At 35.7% G+C, this 17,773-nt stretch overlaps 1 protein-coding gene across 7 annotated transcripts in view; it reads right to left on the bottom strand.

The window, feature by feature from the left end:
* Positions 1-17,773, bottom strand: part of DENND4A (DENN domain containing 4A) — a 145,819-nt gene that overhangs the window by 50,134 nt on the left and 77,912 nt on the right. For all 7 annotated transcript variants that reach the window (XM_078079181.1, XM_078079180.1, XM_078079182.1 and 4 more), the window contains 5 exons: positions 16,553-16,697; positions 16,092-16,267; positions 11,954-12,054; positions 9,141-9,359; positions 7,683-7,828 (listed from right to left, as the gene is read on the bottom strand). In XM_078079181.1, coding sequence (XP_077935307.1) covers positions 7,683-7,828; positions 9,141-9,359; positions 11,954-12,054; positions 16,092-16,267; positions 16,553-16,697 — 787 coding nt within the window. The remainder of the gene's footprint in view (positions 1-7,682; positions 7,829-9,140; positions 9,360-11,953; positions 12,055-16,091; positions 16,268-16,552; positions 16,698-17,773) is intronic.

Genomic DNA, 17,773 nt, shown 5'->3' with positions numbered 1-17,773 from the left:
GCCACTTTACTGAATTCCTGTATGAGTTCTAGCAGTTTTGGGGTGGAGTCTTTTGGGTTTTCCACATAAAGTATCATATCATCTGCAAAAAGTGAGAGTTTCACTTCTTCTTTGCCGATTTGGATGCCTTTTATTTCTTTTTGTTGTCTGATTGCTGAGGCTAGGACTTCTAGTACTATGTTGAACAGTAGTGGTGAGAGTGGACATCCCTGCCATGTTCCTGACCTTAGGGGAAAAGCTTTCAGTTTTTTCTCCATTGAGTATGATATTCGCTGTGGGTTTTTCAAAGATGGCTTTTATGATATTGAGGTATGTGCCCTCTATCCCTACACTGTGAAGAGTTTTAATCAAGAAAGGATGCTGTACTTTGTCAAATGCTTTTTCTGCATCTATTGAGAGGATCATATGGTTCTTGTTCTTCCTTTTATTAATGTATTGTATCACACTGATTGATTCGCAGATGTTGAACTAACCTTGCAGCCCAGGAATAAATCCACTTGGTCATGGTGAATAATCCTTTTAATGTACTGTTGGATCCTATTGGCTAGTATTTTGGTGAGAATTTTTGCATCCATGTTCATCAGGGATATTGGTCTGTAGTTCTCCTTTTTGATGGGGGTCTTTGTTTGGTTTTGGGATCAAGTGAATGCTGGCCTCATAAAATGAGTTTGGAAGTTTTCCTTCCATTTCTATTTTTTGGAACAGTTTCAGAAGAATAGGTATTAATTCTTCTTTGAATGTTTGGTAGAATTCCCCTGGGAAGCTATCTGGCCCTCGGCTCTTGTTTGTTGGGAGATTTTTGATTACTGCTTCAATTTCCTTCGTGGTTATGGGTCTGTTCAGGTTTTCTATTTCTTCCTGGTTCAGTTTTGGTAGTTGATACGTCTCTAGGAATGCATCCATTTCTTCCCGACTATCTAATTTGCTGGCATATAGTTGCTCATAATATGTTCTTATAATTGTTTGTATTTCTTTGATGTTGGTTGTGATCTCTCCTCTTTCATTCATGATTTTATTTATTTGGGTCCTTTCTCTTTTCTTTTTGGTAAGTCTGCCCAGGAGTTTATCAATCTTATTAATTCTTTCAGAGAACAAGCTCCTAGTTTTGTTGATCTGTTCTACTGTTCTTTTGGTTTCTATTTCATTGATTTCTGCTCTGATCTTTATTATTTCTCTTCTCCTGCTGGGTTTAGGCTTTATTTGCTGTTCTGTCTCCAGCTCCTTTAGGTGTAGGGTTAGGTTGTGTATTTGAGACTTTTCTTGTCTCTTGAGAAAGGCTTGTATTGCTATATACTTTCTTCTTAGGACCGCCTTTGCTGCATCCCAAAGATTTTGAACAGTTGTGTTTTCATTTTCATTTGTTTCCATGAATTTTTTAAATTCTTCTTTAATTTCCTGGTTGACCCATTCATTCTTTAGTAGGATGCTTTTTAGCCTCCATGTATTTGAGTTCTTTCTGACTTTCCTCTTGTGACTGAGTTCTAGTTTCAAAGCATTGTGGTCCGAAAATATGCAGGGAATGATCCCAATCTTTTGGTACCGGTTGAGACCCGATTTGTGACCCAGGATGTGATCTATTCTGGAGAATGTTCCATGTGCACTAGAGAAGAATGTATATTCTGTTTCTTTGGGATGGAATGTTCTGAGTATATCTGAAGTCCATCTGGTCCAGTGTGTCATTTAAAGCCTTTATTTCCTTGTTGATCTTTTGCTTAGATGATCTGTCCATTTGAGTGAGGGGTGTGTTAAAGTCCCCTACTGTTATTGTATTGTTGTCGATGTGTTTCTTTGATTTTGTTATTAACTGGCTTATATAATTGGCTGTTCCCATGTTAGGGGCATAAATATTTAAAATTGTTAGATCTTCTTGTTGGATAGACCCTTTAAGTATGATGTAGTGTCCTTCCTCATCTTATTATAGTCTTTGGTTTAAAATCTTAATTTGTCTGATATAAGGATTGCCACCCCAGCTTTCTTTTGATGTCCATTAGCACGGTAAATGGTTTTCCACTCCCTCACTTTAAATCTGGAGGTGTCTTTGCATCTAAAATGAGTTTCTTGCAGACAGCATATCGAAGGGTCTTGTTTTTTTATCCAATCTGATACCCTGTGTCTTTTGATTGGGGCATTTAGCCCCTTTACATTCAGGGTAACTATTGAAAGATATGAATTTAGTGCCATTGTATTGCCTGTAAGGTGACTGTTACTGTATATTGTCTCTGTTCCTTTTTGGTCTATGTTACTTTTAGGCTCTTTCTTTGCTTAGAGGACCGCTTTCACTATTTCTTGTAGGGCTGGTTTGGTGTTCGTAAATTCTTTTAAATTTTGTTTGTCCTGGAAGCTTTTTATCTCTCCTTCTATTTTCAATGACAGCCTAGCTGGATATAGTATTCTTGGCTGCATATTTTTCTCATTTAGTGCTCTGAATATATCATGCCAGTCCTTTCTGGCCTGCCAGGTCTCTGTGGATAGGTCTGCTGCCAATCTAATGTTTCTACCATTGTAGGTTACAGACCTCTTGTCCCGAGCTCCTTTCAGGATTTTCTCTTTGTCTCTGAGACTTGTAAGTTTTACTATTAGATGTTGGGGTATTGACCTATTTTTATTGATTTTAAGGGGGGATTCTCTGTGCCTCCTGGATTTTGATGCCTGTTTCCTTCCCCAAATTAGGGAAGTTCTCTGCTATAATTTGCTCCAATATACCTTCTGCCCCTCTCTCTCTTTCTTCTTCTGGTATCCCAATTATTCTAATGTTGTTTCGCTTTATGGTATCACTTATCTCTCAAATTCTCCCCTTGTGATCCAGTAGTTGTTTATCTCTCTTTTTCTCAGCTTCTTTATTCTCCATCATTTGGTCTTCTATATCACTAATTCTCTCTTCTGCCTCATTTATCCTAGCAGTTAGAGCCTACATTTTTGATTGTACCTCATTAATAGCCTTTTTTATTTTGACTTGGTTAGATTTTAGTTCTTTTATTTCTCCAGAAAGGGGTTCTCTAGTATCTTCTATACTTTTTTCAAGCCCAGCTATTATCTTTGTAATTGTCATTCTGAACTCTAGTTCCGACATCTTACTAACGTCTGTATTGATTAGGTCCCTGGCAGTCAGTACTGCCTCTTGTTCTTTTTTTTGAGGTGAGTTTTTCCATCTTGTCATTTTGTCCAGCGGAAAATAGATGAATGAGAGAACAAAATGTTTAAAAAAATGCTAAAAGGGCAGCAATGACCCCAGAAAAATATACACTAAACATATCAGAAGAAACCTGAAACTGGGGGGGAAAAGAAAGGGGAAAAAAAAAAGAATATGATCAGGCTGGTGAATATAACAGAGCCACACACTCGATTTTGGGTGTATTTTGGTCTGTTAGAAGAAATTGCCTCCCAAAATTTTAAAGAAAGAAAAACTTATATATATACAAAAATAAGGGTAAATACGATGAAGGGATGGAGTATGACTGTAAAGATGAAAATTAAAAAGGATTTTAAAAAAGGAATTGATAAGAAGTTGGTTGAAAAAAGAATGAAAAAAAATTTAAAAAAAGAAAGAGAGAATGTGATCAGGCAGGAGACTAGGACAACGTCATACACTAGATTTAGGGTATATTTTGGTCTGTTAGAAGAAACTGTATCCCAAAATTTTAAAGAAAGGAAAACTTATATATATACAAAAAATAAGGGTAAATACAATGAAGAGATAGAATATGACTGTAAAAATGAAAAATTAAAAAAGATTAAAAAAAAGAATTGATAAGATGTTGGTTGAAAAAGGAAAGAAGAAAAATTCAACTAAAAAAATAGAAAAGGAGAAAAATAAAGAAAATTAAAAAAATTAACTTTGAAAGACTAAAGAATCATGGGGAAAAACCCATGAATTTTATGTGTTGTATTCCCCTAGCACTGGAGTTTTGCCGTTCTCATTGATCGGTAAACTTGGTCTTGGCTGGCTGTTCTTGCTGATCTTCTGGGGGAGGGGCCTGTTGCAGTGGTTCTCAAATGTCTTTGCTGGAGGAGGAATTGCCCCGCCCTTGCTGGGGCCGGGCTAAGTAATCTGCTTGGGTTTGCTCTCGGGAGCTTTTGTTCCCTGAAAGCTTTCTGTCCAGTTTTGGAAGACAAGAATGAAAATGGCAGTCTCCCAATCTCTGGTCCCGGAGGAGCTGAGAGCTCAGAGCCCCACTCCTCAGTGCGCCCCCAGAGAAAAGCAGTCAATCACTCCTGTCTCCCCAGTCTCTGGCCACACTCTGTGCTCACCTGGCCTGTGACCGAGTATTTCTACCTCTGGTACATGACCCTGTTTGGAGTCTCCAAACCCAGCAGATTCCTGCGGTGCGCTCCGCCGTTCCTCTGGGGGGGGGGGGGGAAGGGGAGTCTCCCCGGATCTGCCACTTGTTGGGTCCCTGCTCGAAGAGCGGGTCACAGTTTATGGCAACCCCGATCTGAGAGCCCACTCCTTGGCTCCGTCTTTGCAGCCAGCTTCCCTGCTCCAATACCTGGGAGCTCTGCCACACTCAGGCACCCCTGGTCTTTCTGTGACCCCGAGGGTCCTGAGACCACACTGTCCCAGCCAAGGTTCCACCCCCCCGCTTAGCCACTGGAGCAACGTTCCTCAGCGGAGCTGACTTCTAAAAGTTCCAATTTTACGCTCTGTTGCTCTATTACTTGCCGGTAGCCAGCTGACGGAGGCCCCCTCCCCCCGCAGTCTGTCTTCCCGAATATTGCCTCGGATTCACTTCTCCGCACGTCCTACCTTCCAGAAAGTGGGTACTTTTCTGTTCAGAGCGTTGCTGCTATTCTTTTCTTCGATCTCCTGTTGAGTTTGTAGGTGTTCTGAATGGTTTGATAACTAGCTGAATTCCTGGGACCAGACGAAATTTGGGTCTCCTACTCCTCTGCCATCTTGCTCCTCCCCCCTCACAATATATTTTAAACATAGGTAAGAAAACAACACAGAAAGACTAGATGACTTGACTCAAATCACAAGTATAAGAGCTGGGACTCAAGTTGTCCTGATTCCCAATGCAGTGTTTTTCCTATTACCTCTGGCATAGTTAGAATCATTTCTCATTTTGTAAGACATATTTGGTACTGATTTTTTAGTTATAAAGGACACTTTCGAGTCCAACTCAGAACTGAGCGGATTTCTGAATACTGAGGGATGAGCTATACTTTGGCTGTTATGCCCCCTGCCCTCAAAAATCACTGATTTTCTTTTAGTCACATAAATTTGAACGTGATGGACTTCTTTAAACAGCCTTACAAGTATAACCTGTTGAGTAAATATATGACAAAGCTTTGCTTTCTCCCTTTCTTCTCTTGTCATGGGCATAAAATCATGAACATTATGTATATATAGTCACAAATTTATACAAGAGTTTCAAGTATAGTTAACTTTTCATGTACAAACAACTTTTCCCCCTTAATCTTTTCAGAGTAAATTGCTGGCCTGATGACCCACCACCCCTGAATACTTTAGTGTGTACTTCCTACAAACAATGACATTCTCTTATCTAACCATAACACAACATGAAAATGGAAATTAACGTGTTACACTACTAATGTCTAATACTCAAACTACATACAAGTTTTAATGATTATATTAATAATGTTATGCCAAAAGCATCCAGTTCAGAACAATACGTTGTATTTGCATGTCAAGTCTCTTCAGTTTCCTTCACTTTTGAACAGTTTCTCAATTTTTCCTTTATTTTCTTAACCCTGACAGTTCATGGATTACAGAACAGGTATTTTGTAGAATGTCACTTAATTTGAGTTTGTATGATATTTCCTTGAGATATGCAGGTTATATGCATCTTTAGCAGAAATATAGAGTTGATGTTGTATTTTCACTGTGGCCTATTATACGCATATGTTGATTTGTTCCACTATTGATGATGTTTACTTTGATGATTAGATAAAAATGGGGTCTGCGATGATTAGATAAAAATGGGGTCTGCCAGGCATTCTGTTCCACCATAAAGTTATTCTTTCCCCTTTTGTAATTAATATGTATTTTGTGCAGAGGTATTTTGAAACTAAAATCCTGTTTCTCATCAGACTCTTGATTGATATCTGTGTAAACTCATAGTTTCCTATTTTTTTTCAATGGGTTATAATCTGTTACTAACATTTGATGTTCAAGTTGTCCCAGATGTAACCAGTGGGAGTCCCTTCAAGCTGGCTTGTCTTTGTATGTGTGTGCGTGTGTATATACACACACGGGCACGTGCATCTGCCTGTATGTGTGTGGTGTTGTTTTAAAAAACATGTCTCCATTATTCTTGGAGCAATTCCTTGTTTTCTAGCACAAGCTACTTCAGGGCTCGTTTTGTACTTTCCTTGCCCTAGACCCAGTAATTTCTCCAAGGAGTCCTAATTCCTTTTAGTGGAGAACGGTATTTAGAAGTCAGAATCTGTGCATTAGGTGTACTCATTGCTATTGGGGATGGCTGCTCCTAGGTCCTCACTGTGTACAGAGCTAGGGAATATATGTTTGTACACACAAAGACACACATACTTGTATCTATATTTATTTCTATATTTGTCTATACATATTGAATACCAATGATATATCAAACCTTCATTTCCATTCTAATACCACAGAGTTCATTCAGGTTTTCTCCTTTTCTGTATTTGTAAGTCCCTTCTCTGACAGTGACTAACTTCATTATCCTTAATATATTTATTTATTTGATCCATTCCCCCATATGCTATATTCTCCCATCTCTACCATCACCCTTCCCCACACATATGACTTCTTCACCCTAATTTGGCTTCAACAACTACTTCCAGACCAAACCTCTACCCCCACCAAGCTGGCATCTTCCTCATCCAGATCAAACTCTGATACCCCATTTGCTGCCCCTACCCAGTAGAGACACTCTCTTTACCTTGCTCAGACTCTGATATTCACGTTGTTTCTGCATGGATATTCTCCTCATCCTATTTATTTTGACCCCCTGCAGCTGTCTGTCCCCTAGCATGGACACTCTTTTTATCCTCTCATCCTCTGATTCTCCATGCTAGGCTGCCCCTTGCACGGATGCTGTCTTCACCTGGCTTGGGCTCCAACACCCAATGCTAGGCTGCTCCTCCCTCCTCACCCCATTCAGCTTTTGACACCCCACTCTAGGCCACTGTTCCCCAACCTCCTCTCTGTTCCGTAGGGGTACCCACCTTGCTCCACCCCACCTAATGATATTAGGACTGAAGGGGAAGGGAAGGTTTCACACATCAATTTAAAATAGCACAATTAATGCACTTAATTTCAGCTACAAATTCACTTCCACATTGTAAAAATATTCAAGTGAAATATTCATTATGCTCTACACCTACTCTCAGCACGTGGCAATCCTCAAAAAGGAGAGGTGAAAATTAAGGATGTTCAGGTTAGAGGTCCACACACTTGGACAGAACTCCCATAGTCTGTAAGTGGGCAGGCAAGGTTACAGATCCTGAGTGCTAAAATAAAACTGATGATTTGGCAAGATCCTGCAAGGTACTCCTAAGAGGTGCTCTATAATATCTAGTAGCCCAAACAGAACTTTCATAATAAAGAGTCAATGATGAAATGGAATGAACTTAGATTTTGTTAAAAGCTGATAAAAGTTAAATAGAAACTGTAACTCATAACATTTAAAACAATCACGCAAAATAAGTCAGGGCACTGTAGACATACTATTACTTACTTTATCTACACAATCATCAAAAAATGCCAGGCTTGCATCTTTATCACTGACAAAAGAACATTCCTCAATGAAGCGAATGAACATTTGTGTTTTGGTCATCATGCTATAGAATTTTTGATGTGACCGGTCCCGGCTTCTTAAGAAAGCTGTTCAACATAAATTCATAATGTCACAAAATATAGCATCATTCAAAGATTCATTACATTTTAAGCCAGAAGAAAACTTGATTAACCACATCATCTAGACCCCCTCAACCCACCACTTTGAAGAAAAAGAAACTAAGACCCCTGAAAAGGGATATGACCTGACAAAGATAGCAACAGGAAAGGAACTTGAACCTAGATCTTTCAAATCCTCACCCAGAATTGTCTCTGTGGTCCCCACTACCTTGAAGATTACACATAAAGTAGTAAATTTGAAAGCATTTTTAAAATTGCTTTTTCCCTCCCAATGTGTTGCATGTTCTATGCTCATGGCATACTCTCTGTCCATGTATTTGGCTTTTCTCAAAACAGCAGTTACATCTCTTCTAGTATTTGTTTATGTCTGTGTCTTACTGAAACAGAGTAAAAATTTATTTCCTGATTTCATGCTCCACATTGCTCGCTATGGTCAGTTACACTACATTTGGGCCTTCTTTTGGGCCCATATGCTCAAATTATTTCCAACTGTTCTCTCTGCTTAAAACTGTCTTCTACTTTTCTTTTGCCTGGCTAATTTCTACTCATCCCTGAGATCATGGCTCAGACATAAATTCCTCAGAAGGGCTTTCTGTGATCTAAAGTTGTAAAATAAAGTGTTCATTCATATTATTTTCAAATTGCTTATCTTCTTGACTATAAGCTCAATGGGAGAAGTGACCATGTCTTTCTCTCTCTCTTTTTTTTGTGACCATGTACCTTTTGCATACCACTATATACCTAGTAGTTAGAGGAACTCAATATATGTATATTAAATGAATTTCTCTTGCAAATGTTATATACCACCAGAGAAAAATAAATATGTATTATGACAGAAACTGCACTCTGGGGCTCTCCTACTTCTTTTGCTTTGGGGCACAAACAGAAAGTAGTATTTATAAAGCACACTGAAGTAAAATGAATGAGGCTGCTCATGCCTGGAGGTGACCATCCCAGGGGCTCCTGTGAGTGTCCAACATTGCTTAGCTGCTCTGAAAGCTAAAAATATCAATATCTCAACACATCTGTGATACAACATTCCTACATGGTTAGGAAGCTCTGTGCTTTTCAAGTATTTAGCTAATGGGATTATAACTAATGTGCCCGAGAAATAACTAGTTTTGTGGAGATGGATTACCAACAAAGTTGATCTTCACATACTTCCAAAATAGGTATGTATTTTGATAAACATGAGCTATTAATTAACACAGAAAACAACTGAATCATCATAAGGTTAAACTCAATAATATGAAAACTATAAAACTATACAATCACTCACCTTGTAGGGCAAAAAGAGAGGATGCATCTGTGGCTGTCTCAGACGGGGCTTGTGTTATTGGTCTTAAGTATGATCTATAACCTTTTAAAATAGAGGCCATGAAACACAAAAACGCCTCTTGGATTTCCAAATCTATCATGTGCAACCTCTTTCCAGAATTAAAATCATAGTCATTCATTGCTAAGTCCATTAGTCCATCATCTCTTGGTCTCTGCTGCACTGTGAAGAAAATCAGTGTTAGTGTTTTCTCCAAACTCTTAAAACCAATGTTCATAAAGATATCAATATAAATTTGTTATATATGTAAGTCAAGTCATTACGCTGTATACCTTAAACTTACACAGTCCTGTATGTCAATTATATCTCAATAAATTTGAAAGAAATAAATGTGTTGTTTTCAAAAGGGCTCAAGCTACCTCAACTCTGTGTTTATACAACTTCATAATAGGTAAACCCTAGCAAAGCTTGCTACATCGTTTTTTAGGCTCTGCTGCATGTATTTCAACCAAAGTAAATATAAAATTATTCCTGTTTATCTGACTACCATCAAAAAAATTCATGTTCTGAAGTAACTATATATAAACTAATAAATGAAAATCATAGCAACCATATCAGCAGGATATAGGGTTAAATTCATTAGCCCTATCTCTGCCCACCCACCCTCCCTTTTAAAAAATATAAGTGCCTACAGGAAAAACACGCAAGGCTTAGAATGTGAAAAACAGCTCTTCCTCTTCCTGAACAATTCAATGCTAAAGCCCTTAGGTAGTAAAATAATAAATTCACAATAGAGAGGCCTGGTAGACGCCACCTTAATCAAGTGCACAAAGTGAACATCTTCATCAATTATGGGACAAACTGAAGTAGTGCCTGATCTGGTAAGGATGCTAGGAAAGGAACATAGTGTCACTTCTGTGATATTCTTGCCAAAGATGTATGACCTGTATTTATCATGAGGACACTCAGACAAACCCACATCATGGACCATTCTATGACAGTAAGTATCATCTTCAAAAGTATCAAGAAAAAGAAGGAAAAAATCAAGAAATTGCTTGGAGAAAAGGAGATTAAAGAGACTTGAAACTAAATTATAACATCTGATTTGGAAATGGATTATTTTGCTATAAAGAATATTATTATGATAACTGACAAAACTAGAATCTGGTCTGTGGGTAAAGATGGCAGTAATGCTCAGTGTTAATTTCCTGATTTTCATGGTTATATTGTAGTGATGCAGGAGAATATATTTTTTTGGTAGGAAATATATTCCATTTGGAGGTGATGGGCATCTATTCTCAAAGGTCAGGGAAAATGTGATTGTTTCAAAATTAAAAAAATTTTTTTAAATATGAGGAACAATAAATCATCTTAGTTTTTTTTCTGGAGTTCTTATTGCCTAAAAAAGTAACGGTGCTAGGAAGAATGTGGGCATTGATATAGAAGGCCTAGATTTTAATCCTAACTTCATCCTTGTTAACTGTATGATCTCTGACAAGCTATTTTACCTCCCTCAACTTATGTATGTGAAAGTGTTCTGAAGCTGTAAAGTATCACACAATCCTTAACTATCAGTACTGTTTAAAAGTTTATAGTTTTAAGTTTCTGCCCTTCAGTTGAGCTGGATGGGCTATTTCATTGATTTTAATAATATTTTAAATATTGCTACAAAAGCTGCTGGACTTCTCAGCCATTTAAAAGAAGTACATGCCTTGTTAGAAAGCAATTAAGTAGTTAGCTTAAGTAAAATTCTATACATAATTTATTTGTTCCATAAGATAAAATGTGGTTCTATTTGACATCACTGTTTTCATATCCCAGTCCTTACGAGCTGCTTCCAAATTATCTGCTTATTGTAAGGTTTACTTTGGAAACACTGTCTTCTTCCATGCTATTTCCAACTCTACAGGCACTTTGAACCCTCAAGGATGTAGGCCCCATGCTATGTTTACATTTCACCTAATACATAAACAAGAACCTCAAATATTGCTGTACCATTACTGACCATTTTTTCACACAATAATTTAGTAAGTATTAAATTATGGGCCCTGAATGAGCCATTGTTATAAAATACCAAGAAGATTAGATAAATGATAAATACATAATTGAGAACCTCAAATATTGCCACACTATCACTGGCCATTTTTCATACAATAAGTATTAATTTATGGGCCCTGAATGAGCCATTGTTATAAGTACCAAGAGGATTAAATAAATGAAGGTTTAATTCTTCTTATATATATCTCTGGATCACTGACAAGGTATTCTTATATAAGCTTTTTACTAAAGTATTCCATATCTTAATCAATTTTCATTTTGATTAATTTCCTAATGCATTTGGCAAGCTTCTATTTTCAAATTATTTGAGGTAAGCATAGCATTAAGATCCATGGAAAGTGAAAAGCATATGACCCAGCTCTCACCCCACTAAAATCATCAGCATTTTCTAATTTAAACCATCTGTCTTAAATTTTCAAAACGAAACTTCTATGTATGAAGAAAATATACAAGAGGAAACCCTTATTTTTTCCCTGGTATTTCAATAATGGTAAAATTAAAGAAAACAATCACCCTAACCTCTTTTTGAATTTTATTATTCTAAAATGGTTCTATGAAAATGTAGTAGATATAAAATGTAAATTTTATAAATTTCCTATTCAGCTTCTAACAAATTTTGCTTTAATGTTCACGTACCCTTAAGATTATAAAAACATTTCCCTCAGATAAAATAAACAGTATCCTTTTACAAGTAAGGCAAAGTAATTGGAGTCCTTTTTCAGATTAAATTACTTCCTTTAATTAAGTTATATACTTACATTTTGCCAACTGCTGGTGCAAATTATTCAGTGTGTTCATCAGATTTTTACATGGTTTCTTTGGAAGTATCTTCCAGGCTACATTTTTCTTGTCACCAGTTCTGAGATTAAATGACAACAATAATATATTTGTTAGATGGACTTTTTTTTGCTATATATAAAAAAGGGAAAAGAGAAATTCATTGAACAAAAAATAAAACACATACAAAACATTCTAATTAATAGGAGAAAAATACCACAGGGGTAAGTTAGAATGCAGAATATTTAAAAATTAATTTACACGAGGGAAGAACCTTGTATTAAATATAGCTCAAAAATTTATAATTATGGGGGCACCTGGGTGGCTCAGTTGGTTAAGTGTCTGCCTTCAGCTCAGGTCATAATCTCAGGGTCCTGAGATCGAGCCCCATGTCGGGCTCTCTGGTCAGTGGGGAGTCTGCTTCTCCCTCTCCCTCTGCCTGCCTCCCCCCTGCTCATGGTTTCTCTCTGTCAAATGAATAAATAAAATACTTAAAAAAATTTTTTTAAAAATTTATAATTATGTTGGTACTGAGTAAATTCCACTTGCATTGGAATCATACTAATCACTACAAACAATATGGTGGTCATTACTCAAAACCTCATTTAAAAGACTTTAAATACCTAAATACTGGGACAATCTTACCAACTGGAGGTTTCTCTCTTATAGACTTTAAGAAAAAGCACTATGGAAAACTTGAACTCATATAGAAAAAATGAACTGATGATCCAGAAAGCTTATCAGAATTCTTGGGTATATTTAAATATTGAGTTTCTTAGTTTCCTACAAGTAAAAGTAAAATTTGTTTTTGTTTCAGAAAAGAACTAATCTATAATATTAAATTATTTGGATAAAGGATAACATTCCAAAATACTTTTATAACTACAAAAGAGGGTATCTGCTTGAAAGTGGTAGCTTTGTTTCTAAGACAAACTCCTATACTCTCCTTTATTACAATTATTGTAACATGGCCGTTCTTCAAACTATACATGGGGTAAGAGAAGAAAAGAACACAGTGATAAAACACCATAAAGCTTTTGGACTTAACTACAGCTTTGTTGATTACATTCTTTTTTTTTTTTTTTTTAAGATTTTATTTATTTGACAGAGAGAGAGACAGCGAGAGAGGGTACACAAGCAGGGGGACTAGGAGAGGGAGAAGCAGGCTTCCCGCCGAGCAGGGAGCCCGATGCGGGGCTCAATCCCAGGACCCTGGGATCATGACCTGAGCCAAAGGCAGACGCTTAATGACTGAGCCACCCAGGTGCCCCTCCATTCTTTATTTAGTAAATATTTTTTTGTACTTTAAAAGTACAAAATTTTGTACTTTTTTCTTTTTAGAAAACTTGAAAAATGGAGAGAAAAAGAAGAAAAGTAAATCACTCATGTTCTAAAGACAATAATAAAGTCCAGGTGTGCAGTGGAAGTTGAATTTTTTTTTTATGTTCCTTGTACTTCCCACAGAACAAAAAGGGCAAAATTATCACCTTGGAAACTAAACAAAGAAAAAAGAATGGATGGGAAAGCTTAGGCTGACCAAGAACCACTGTCTTGGAATCTACCCTATCTTTCCACAAATGAGGAAAAAATACAGAGAGGACAGGGTCAGTTGCAGATGTCCTACAGCGAAGGTTATATTTCATTTATAATGTGACCAAGAGTATAGAATACTGCATTACAGTGAGAAGACAATGTAGAACACTTTTTACATTATTTTTTCTTGGTAAAACTTAGCAACACACACTCCCGCTGTACCTTATCATTCACTTTGTGCATGCTTGCCTTGTAAAACCAGATTATGAGCAACAGGAGAAAGGAGTGTGCTTGGTTTGCCTTTTTATTCCCAGTGCCTAGCAAAAAAGGGAGTTCAAGATATGTCTGCAGCATGAATGAACAGAATCTTGGTATCTGTGCATTACATCTAATTTCTGTAATTTATTCACATAACTTCCTCCTCTTGCCCTTGATGTCTTCACTCTAAAACTTGGCTGGGTAGGAGAGTCTTATTTAGTACCTGAGTTTGCATCTATGATAGCCTTCTGCATTTTTATTCATGGTGATTTCCATTTACAAGATTACTATTACATAAATAGCCAGTAATTAGTGGCAGAGGTAGTGGGTTTGGAGCCAGACAGTGATGGTTTCAAAATCCAGCTGGCAGTATGTGCCTTCTGATAAATTACTTAAAAATCTAAGCTCTGGTTTCCTTACCTGTCAGAGGGGTTAATAAAAACTACCTCACAAAATACAAAGAATAAGATGAGACAACACAGGCGATGCATACAGCTTTATGCCTAGTACATACCAGATATTAATTTCCCTTTCTTCAAAAATTTATTGACATGCATAACATACTCTGTATCTATGTATCTAAGAGAGGGAAAAAGAAACCAAAATTGCATATTCAGAACTTGTTTTTCTTTCAAATTTCAGATTGAGGTTCCAGAAATTCTGGATGAAGGAAAGCAGAAAGCTGTTAGTTCACTAGTTTAGTCCTTCTATGGGCGATAATAACAAGAAGGAAGACTACTGAGGAGTGCAAATGACTCATGTTTTCTTTGATTAACTCATTAGTGATCAAAACAAAAACATAAAATTAAAAAAATTCTTTTAACAAACTGGAAAGTATAAAAAGAGGGTAACGTAATTTATTACCATAATAAATACAGTATATACTAATTCACCACCCTTAATTTCAATTTTTAAAAGCATTGTGTCATGTAACAACTGGCAAAGAAAAGAGATATTACTTTAACATTTAAAGAATTAAATATTCCTGGTAATGAATGACATGTTCCTGGTAAAAAATCTTTGATTCTGTAAACCCCATATATAAAATGGCTTTTATGCCCAAAGTATATCCCATATTTTCTTGGTTAAGTGTTGTCTGAAAAAAAGCTTTTTGACAGCGTATATGCTTTATAATAGAAAAGTATTCTTTTGCTATAATATTTATCATTTTATATATTTTCTATATTATATATTATTTTTTCTGTAATAGAAAACCATTTTTTCTAGTGGTTTAGGCACTTGAGGTTTTGACATATGACAAGATTAGAATTAATATAAGATTATAGTATTAAATCAAAAGGCTTTAATATGAAATATGCTTATTAAAAATGGAGAAAAATCTATTACATATACACATATTTAAGTTGTAAAAGGTGTACCAGCTTTTGGGCTTTACTGATAGACTTATTTTATTTTAAGTATGTCCTGTGAATGCAATGTGGTCATTGGATCAATTTTTCTTCTTCCCTGAATAGCTTAAGTATGATTAACTTGAAAATAAACAGTACAAGAGAACTGAATTACAAAAAAACTGTAAGTTTTTTATAGCTCCAGTAGCTACAACTTAAATATTATTCCAGTAAAAAGAGAGGGAAACTTATAAAGTCCTAATATTCCTAAAGTATAAAAGTGATAAAATCATGTATAATTTAAAAGTTATTTAGAAATTTTAAAGCAGTATATAAAATTTTCTTGAAGTATTAGCATTCTAATAGTATTATACAAGACTAGAAATAGAATTGAAATACTAAGCATTCCAATTCAATTTGTGATTTCACTCCCACTCATCTGGAAAATGGAAAATAAATTTTTCTATTTCTAACCTCAATTTCCCTTCTGCTAAATTTCTAAGATTATAATTATGTTTCTTAAATATTTAAAGATCTGAGGATTAAATATATATTTTCTTTACAGTAAAACCTCTCTAATATCCTAAATTTATCCCACTGAACAGTATGAGTTGGGGGTGTCTGGGTGGCTCAGTTGGTTAAGCATCTGACTCCTGATTTTGGTTCAGGTCACGATCTCAGGGTGGTGAGATCGAGCTCCATGTTGGGCTCTGCGCTCAGCATGGAGTCTGCTTGAGCTTCTCTCCCTCTCTTTCTGCCCCTTCCCCAGCTCTCGCACTCTCATTCTCTTTCTCTCTCTAAAATAAATAAAATCTTAAAAAAAAAAATAGTACGAGTTGATTCAAAATGGTAATAACCTCAAATATAAAAATAATACAGCTCAAAGGAATTTCTAATTAGCATTCATAAAATATACAATTACATACATACACTATGAAGTTGTAAATTATTGGGTATAGAATCATTAAAATGTACTTACTGAGAAATGGTGTTGGTATCTAGGTCAACACAACTAACATCTGGTGGAGGGTCATAGAGATCAAAATATCTTGAATCGATTCCTACTATGAATGGACATGGTGCACTCAAGACATCTGCTAAAGCCAGTGGGCAGAGAGGAACATACGGGCATGGCCAGTGGAAAGGGAAAATCATCTTGGATAAACAAAAGATAGGAAAGTATTCAGGTGTTTGACATTGAAGCATGATTTATCAGCATACACACAAAACTGTCTTTTAAATATTCATACCTAAAGTCTAACATTTGATAACAAATTAAATATTTATAACTAATATTAATGGTCAGAAAATTAGTATTTTTTCACAACATAAAAATTCATTACTCTCTGAATTTTAGCTAAGTCTTAAAGTAGCTTTAAATTAAATGAATAAATTAGGTTTAAAACAAAATTGATTGCCAATAAGAACTCCGATACTCACAGACACTAATGCTTCTGTCACACTAGTAAGCACAGAAGGCCGTAAGGAATGGATGAGAATCTTATGTTCTGTTACTGCAAACACCAGTAGTGTGACAGCATTTTCAGGGCCTAAATTTTGAAGTAGTGTTGAAAACTTGCCACCACTGTCAATCCAAAAAAAAAAGAAAAAAATACAATTAAAAAAATTCAAATGCCTCATTATCCAAAATAATGAAAAAAGGTCATGATTAGGGTAGGATTATATTATTTATTCAACTTTAAATGTGACTGCTGCCCTTATGTGTGGAAAACACTCATCAGAAACATGTTATGAAAACAACGAAGTTTTCTGAAGTTTCAAAATTATTCGATTTTTCTGCATTGTATCCAATATGGAAAATGAAAAGTCGTTTTTCTTTTCAGAAAAAGATCTGCTATGTAGATCATGTCCAAATAAAGAATTCAATCTATAAGAGGGATGCTTTGGTTGAAAGCAAATTTGTTCAATGGAAGTTTGTTTTTTAATTTCTCATCTTTCATGGTAATTATCAGAAAAAAATACATAACTTTTGGTCTTCCCTTAAGGTAAATATACATATTAAAATTTGGATTTACAAATAGATTATCTTTAGTAATGTAATGATAATAGTAATATGAAATCAAGAGCTACCAAGTCAAGTGATGGTATATACATACAAAGCAAATTAATAACCCAAACTGAGACATTCTGTGTGGTAACAAAATACTGAACTGATAAAGTAAATAATGCAGTAAGCCAATCAGTATGTTGTCTTTATAATGCTAAATAACTGGCTTCACCGAATTAACTTTTTTTAAATAAAGCAAAACTATTAACAAGTTTTTTTGGAGAAATGGAAACATGTCCACAAAAAACTTGTGCATGTTCAGAGCAACATTATTTATTGTAGCCAAAAACTAGAAACAAGCCAAATGTCCATCAACTGATAAATGAATAAATAAAATGTGGTCTATCCATATAATGGAATATTTGTTGGAAACAGAAAGGAATAAAGTAATGATGATACAACATGGATGAACTTTGGACACACTATTATAAGTGAAAGAAGCCAAACCCAAAAGGTCACATATTATATGATTCTATTTATATGAAATATCCAGAATAGGCAAATCTGGGCAAATCTGTAGAGACAGAAAGTAGATTCATGGTTGCCCTGGGCTGGGGAGCGTGTGTGCGTGTGTGTGTTTGTGTGCGTAGAAA

Source organism: Halichoerus grypus, chromosome 8 (assembly GCF_964656455.1).
Source record: "Halichoerus grypus chromosome 8, mHalGry1.hap1.1, whole genome shotgun sequence".
NCBI classification, from domain to species: Eukaryota; Metazoa; Chordata; class Mammalia; order Carnivora; family Phocidae; genus Halichoerus; species Halichoerus grypus.
The sequence above is the reverse complement of the archived record's forward strand: the minus strand, read 5'-3'. Positions and strand labels throughout refer to the sequence as shown.